Consider the following 6539-nt stretch of genomic DNA (forward strand, 5'->3'; position numbering starts at 1 on the left):
TGAGTACCGCTTACCGCAACCTCTCTATTTACAATTAAAGTCTCAAATTTAGATGGAATTTAAATAGGGGTTGTAACTTAATACAACTAAAAGGATTTAAGAGTGTAAATTAAAATATGAAAATTTGGACACCTAATATCAAGATATAAGGAGTTAGGGTCTAATATGAGAAGAACTCAATAAACAAAACACCAAGGAAATTGCATTTACTTCCAAAAGAGTCTCGAGAGCATCAATAGCACGACCAGACGACCATGAAAACCTCTTCTCAACCTCTTCTACCAGCACATAACCATGGGCCTGCATAACATGGCAAAATCATCAACAATAACAAAGATACAAGTGAAAATACAGGTTGACAAACATAGATACGGCTTACTAATTGAGACAAAAAAATCTCATAAAAGCCTATGGTCATTCAGGTAAGTTAGGTCCGAGCCAATAGAAAAGTTGTAGCTAACATTATAATCTATCATCTCCCTTGCTTTACTAGTTCAAGAAAGGTTGAGAAGAAGGCTGATACGCTGAAGAATGTGGCATTTGACTTACTGGCGATTTATAAAATGGAGAAGCCTGATAGGATTTAGAAGTCAAAGCTACTTGCCTAATATAAATTGGAGAAAGAAAATGTTGACCATGGTTAAAAACCATATTCTGCCTTCATGCTTATTTTTTCTTATATCTTGTTTTTTCCATTCCGGGGTGTAAGCTACTCCAGACAGTCCTTTACTTTCTAAGCAACAGATTGAGATCTAACCTTTTGGGTCCTGTATCACTAGACTTGGATTAAAACCAAATTCTGAAGAATCAGTGATCGCATCATATCAGATTTTAAGCAAATATTAAGCAGATACAAGATAAACCAATCAATACCACCAACATTAGCTTGTAATGAGTAAAATACATACTGATATTGAATAATGATAACTGATCAAAAGGGCACCTGATATATTAAGTAAAAAAATATGATCTTATAGTATTATGTTAGGGAGAAATAATAAATGTCAACAAACATAAAGTTTTTGAATTCTGATTAAACTTTAACTTATATCCAAGATTCTCCCTAGACCTAGAAAGGCTTCTCTTTTGCTTATGCCTTAGATCACTGTCATTGCAAAGAACCCAACAGTTTTATCATAGATTTTAGAAACAAAAGAATGTTAAACCAAAGTTATTCTATAAAAGTTACAACCAATTACCAACCTTAGATACACAAACATGAAAAAGAGAAAAACAATACATAAGAAACTTTGATAATTCCCAAATGGCTGCTTTTATGATAGAAAACAAGTACAAAAAAGTAAGCTAACACAATTGATTTTCTCTTATTAACCTTATATAAAATGAATAAATAGATCTATATGTGACAAGTCTTGCTAAATATATTGCAACAAACCTGGGCCAATTCAAGAATTTCGTTATGGTCTTTATTCAACTCGGTGGGCACTGATCGGACAAGCTTCTTTTTACCAACAGAGATCACTTCAAAACCACTACCCAACACCTGGAATTTCACATAATAAGCATCGAATAACTAAGAGATATATGGAGGCATGTTCGCAGAAACTTAATCGACATAGCGACAAACTTCTCATAAATGACATGTTAACATTGAAGCTTAAAAAGACAACAAGTATAGAAACTCTCTAATTACTGGAACATTAAGTTTTCGTCAAGTTACCTTCAGTTTATTTATTGCACGCAGGCAATCATCTTCAGACACTGATTCTCGAGCAGTTTTTCTCCTCTGACACAGGAGACTGCAAAGCTCCTGCAAGTTGATTAAACCTCCATTATGCGTTAGCAGTTTTTCTCCTCTGACACAGGAGACTGCAAAGCTCCTGCAAGTTGATTAAACCTCCATTATGCGTTCTAGTTACCAAACAAATGTCAACAATCTCTGCAAAGCTCCTGCAAGTTGATTAAACCTCCATTATGCGTTCTAGTTACCAAACAAATGTCAACAATCTGAACACCTGCTCAAAAAAATCAGGTCGTATAATTTAACAACTAATTGGATGTAAGCAAAAAATAACCAGCATCAACCATTAGCAAAGATGCATTCCAATTCACTGGTTTGCATGGTCATATGGCATGATAAAATATAATCACTATAGATGAAGTTGAAGTTCTGATTAGAATTGAACAGGAATTCTTTTTAGGAGAAATGGATATCCTGGCATAATCAGGATTCAAAGCTACAAGTCTACGACTAGCATCATGATCATAAGAAGTGTTACTGCTTAGTATGATGGCACTCACAGTGAACTAGACTATTGAACAAATTGCAAATAGTGAAGAAAAGGTGTAGCAGAATAGCAGATAATAACTAAGACAAATTAGCTGGAGAATTATTTTCATGCTCTATCTGGACAGATTGCATATTCATACAATAAAGAATAAACATATAAGCAACTACTTCTAAAAAATTCAGGTGAAATGTTCAGCAATTAAAGCTACAGCAATTCAAGCTATGGATTTCATTAGAAGTTATGATTTTGATGTGTGGCCTCATTTTAGACTAGAAGCATAGCTTTATCATGCTGAAAGTAATACCCCAGAAAGGCACAAGAAAGTGGAACAGAAACCAAATATAGACCATTGAGACCTGTCAAGGGGTGAACTGGATTGTCCAAGGTATATCCCGTGGAATTAAAATTTTAAAAAATAGCAGCAAGAATAATAATTAAAGAAAAATAGAAATAAAACAGCAGCGGTGACGGCGAGTAATAAAACAAAACTTAGAAGTAAATCAAAAACCTTCATGTGCATTTGCACTCAAAGAGAGACAAATCTATCTGAACTACATCACCATTTACCAATTACAAATTGTCATGCCCATCCAAGACTGTTTTTTACAGCTTCATGATTATTCCCCCAGAACGAGTTATGTAATTAACATAACAGAAATTCACGACAGTTATAAACACCTTTAGGAAAAGAAATAACAGAATCGGTTAACAGAAGTTTAATAATAAAATATTCAAATAGTAATGCACAATTTTACTGATTTCTGAGCATATGGAAAACTGAAAATAATTATTCCTATGCATATTCAGTTTGGACAGAATTTCCCAAGATTTATAGAAGCAAGACCATGAACAATGAACTTGTGATTAAAACTAAGCTCATGATCTAGAAGATTAATCTGATGAGAATTTATAATATAAAGATAGATATGAATACAGACCTAGTTCATAATAGAAATCACCAATCCCCAGTAGCTCAGCCCAAAATCCTTTGTTAGAAGCTAGAGGATCCACTCCAACTTTAGCACACATCTCGTGAAACTGTGATCTGAAAGTAGGGTTTTTACGAATGTCATTCTGCAACAAAATAAACTATTTAATTTAACGTGAAGAAGAAATTTCAACATAATAACGATTAATAGTTAACCACTTGGGCATTCATGTACAGGAAATTGTTGAATAGGATTGAGGTATATGATCGCTATGTTGGGGAAAATATCTACTTCATACAATCATACAAAAGCTGTAAAAAAATTTAAAAATTTTCCCAATTTGGTTTTCCATCATAGCTGGTTCCCTTTTTTTCACCTTCTCTATTTCAATATTTTGTTCCTTTACATATATTTGCACGCTTATTCCCCCTTTTAGATATTTAAGCCAGTTGCGAGAAGTGAGAACTATGCACAAACAATCAAATGCGCAATCAAGAACAATAATCTTCACTAGACAAAAGATGATAGTGTTGGGGTCCCACATTGACTAAATGGTAAATCAATTTTGGGTTTATATTTATAAGGGCTTTGGTTCCCTTTCTCTAATAGAAAAATCTTGGGGATGAATTCTTCTAGGTCTCTGAAGCCTCGCCTTCCCAGTGGCAAAGGGTGGTAATGCCAGTATTATCACTTCTCCCAAGACTATCTAGTGCAAAAACAAAGGGATGACTTGCAATGTTTGACTAAACTAATGCAAATCAATCTTGCATTGGAGCCTGGACTGCAAAAGTGCGGCGGTATGTCACGGTTCATTTGGTCCTACAATGGCTAAATAAGGCGTCAATTATTGATTTAACTAGCAGCTAGCTTTTAGAGGTGAGCCATGACAGGCCTCTTACACAACCAAATGCACAATTAACTAGCAGGAAAAAGACACAATCAAGAACCCTAATATTCATAAGAAAGCAGAGGAAATAAAAAAAATCACCTTGTGTTTTCGAGCAAATTCTTCCAACTGAGATCGAAAAGTAGCAAGCTGTTGATTCATGAGATCTGTTCTGACCTTGGCAACATTTTCTCCAATCAGTCGATATTGATCCTATACATAAACATTAAGACCAAAGAAGCAATCAACAAAATATATAAAATAAAAAAAACCGCAGAAGTTAAACCCTAACCCTAGCTGCAGCCGCATTCTGCAAGCCAGCGATTCCAGGCCGTCTCCTCATGATTCTCTATCGACACCTTCAAAAAGAAGAAATCTTTCAAAAATAACTCAAATTCTAAACCCTAGAACATCTGAAAAGATCGTTAGATGGAAATTCTTACCAGATCTCGGTCTTCGGCGGCGAGAGAGGTTGTGATCTAGGTGGCGATAGGTGACAACGGCGGTGCAGAGATCAAAGTTGGGGTTTTCGGTTCGATCGATGGAAGAAGAAAGAAAATTGAGGGCGGTACAGAGAGAGAAAATGTTTTTTAGCGAAACCCCTGAACTTTCGGATGACTTGTAACAAAACCCTGAAATTTGAAAATTTAGACAAACCCCGTCGAGTTTCATAAGGCACCCTGCACTTTTTGAGTAAGTCCCATCTGCAAAGTATGTGTTAAGGTTTGTGAAGAAGAGGTAAAGAGAAATAGAAAAATTATGAGGGAGTTTATTTTTTACGGTTTTACTTAGATCATGGTGGATAAATGGTCTATCTGAAGTACAACAAAGCAAAAAGCTGAATTATATATGTTTGACAAGTTACCTGTTTTTTTTTACAATCTATCGAAAAATAAGATGAGCTGTCGTAGGTTATTTTTTGGTAAATTGTTCCATAAAAATTGATAAAATAAAAGATAATTTATATCCTCATGATTTTATAAGTTTCAAGTCGCGTTTATTAACTCACCACCGAAACTCTATTAAAACTTCAGTCACATCTTTTTTAGTCAATTAGACAACAACAATGGATTATAATCCACTAATTTGTAAACCGTGTGAAGTTTTCCTCTGGATTATAATTTATTTGGGTTATAATCCACAAGGTTAAAATCCACAAGTGGATTATAAACTAAATGGACTATAATCCAGAATTAAGCATGCTCTTTAAAGGGGAGAGTTATCTTTATTTTTTTTAAAAAGGAACATTATTTCTGTTTGTGAAACTTTTCAAAGGTTTAGGTATCTTTTGTGGCACTCTGCAAAGCTTAAGGGACTTATCTCTAACTTTTAAAGTTTAGAGGAAAGTTATGAAAATAAATGCTCTCCTCCAACCAAATTCTCTGCCTCTTCACAGCAATAGAAAAAGAAAACTATTCCTCTTATTATCATTGGATAAGGTCTAGAATATGCACGCATCTCCCACAAAAATCCCGCAAAACCTCTAAAAATTCCCAAAACTTAAAAAATTAAAAAAAATCAAAATAATAGAGGGGGAAAGGGAATAGCTTGCAGCTCCCATCAAAAGAGAAATGAGCTCCTCCTCCTCCTCTTTGCTTTCTGGGTCTGCTGCCTCCCAAATTTCCTCATTCCCCATCAAACCTCAGCGTCCATCTCCTCTCTCAGCGTTCAGGTATCAACTTTCTATTCCTCATTCTATGCCCATTTCAAGAAAAAAGGGGAAATAGCTCTCTTTTCTGTTATTGAGCTCCAAGTGTTTGATTTATTGCCTTCCTGGGTTTTCTTGAGACAAAAGCCCCAAACGTTTGGTTTTGCTCGTTAGATGCGTGTATAACTTTTCTAAATAAATGCTATTTTATACGAGTTGAGCTGGGCTACTATTAATAATATCCAAAATGCGGATACTATCAATCTGAATTTGGAATTTGGAATTTGGATTTTAAATTTGGAAATTTGTACCCTTGTATGAGATGTAGTACACGTGGGTTACCTAAATGATGTGTCTTGAATTCTAATTATAATAATTGATAATACCCATATTTTGTATTATAATAATTGATAATACCCATATTTTGTATAATATTGATAATATAGTAGCTCAAGCCATTAGATACTATCTATAGTTGAGGAAGGGAAATAATATGATTTTAAAAATAAAATCCAAGTTTTATGTTAATCTTGCACTGATATGGTTTCTGTGCCAAATCCATACATATATAGTGGAAATAAAAAAGATGGAAGAGAAATAAAATGTGTCCTGTAGTTGAAGTGAAAACATTTTAATTATGGGATTATACTCAATTCTGAATATTTTATCTCTTATGCTGTGGAAATAAAAAAGATGGATAATTTCCTCTGGTTCTTTATATATTCTTGGTAAATAGTTGGCTTAGTCCTTATAGTTACCTCGAGACCCAGGTTTGCCTCACCAGACAGGGAAAGAACCAGTTGTAAATAGATAGAATCCGGACT

The 6539-nt window shown here is 34.4% G+C and overlaps 2 protein-coding genes across 2 annotated transcripts in view; one reads left to right on the forward strand and one right to left on the reverse strand.

Moving 5' to 3' along the window:
* The window catches only part of LOC109845501 (vacuolar protein sorting-associated protein 22 homolog 1), a 5398-nt gene extending 690 nt beyond the window's left edge, over nt 1-4708 (reverse strand). Inside the window, exons 1-8 of the mRNA XM_020414776.1 lie at nt 4511-4708; nt 4360-4426; nt 4170-4280; nt 3191-3326; nt 1929-1976; nt 1682-1788; nt 1397-1504; nt 211-300 (exon numbers count right to left, since the gene is read on the reverse strand). Of these exons, the coding sequence (XP_020270365.1) occupies nt 211-300; nt 1397-1504; nt 1682-1788; nt 1929-1976; nt 3191-3326; nt 4170-4280; nt 4360-4410 (651 nt within the window). The 5' untranslated portion in view covers nt 4411-4426; nt 4511-4708. The remainder of the gene's footprint in view (nt 1-210; nt 301-1396; nt 1505-1681; nt 1789-1928; nt 1977-3190; nt 3327-4169; nt 4281-4359; nt 4427-4510) is intronic.
* LOC109845577 overlaps nt 5488-6539 on the forward strand; it is a 5858-nt gene continuing 4806 nt past the window's right edge. Inside the window, exon 1 of the mRNA XM_020414876.1 lies at nt 5488-5739. Within this exon, the coding sequence (XP_020270465.1) occupies nt 5639-5739 (101 nt within the window). The 5' untranslated portion in view covers nt 5488-5638. The remainder of the gene's footprint in view (nt 5740-6539) is intronic.

The sequence above is a fragment of the Asparagus officinalis genome, chromosome 1, assembly GCF_001876935.1.
Source record: "Asparagus officinalis chromosome 1, Aspof.V1, whole genome shotgun sequence".
In the NCBI taxonomy this organism is placed as follows: domain Eukaryota; kingdom Viridiplantae; phylum Streptophyta; class Magnoliopsida; order Asparagales; family Asparagaceae; genus Asparagus; species Asparagus officinalis.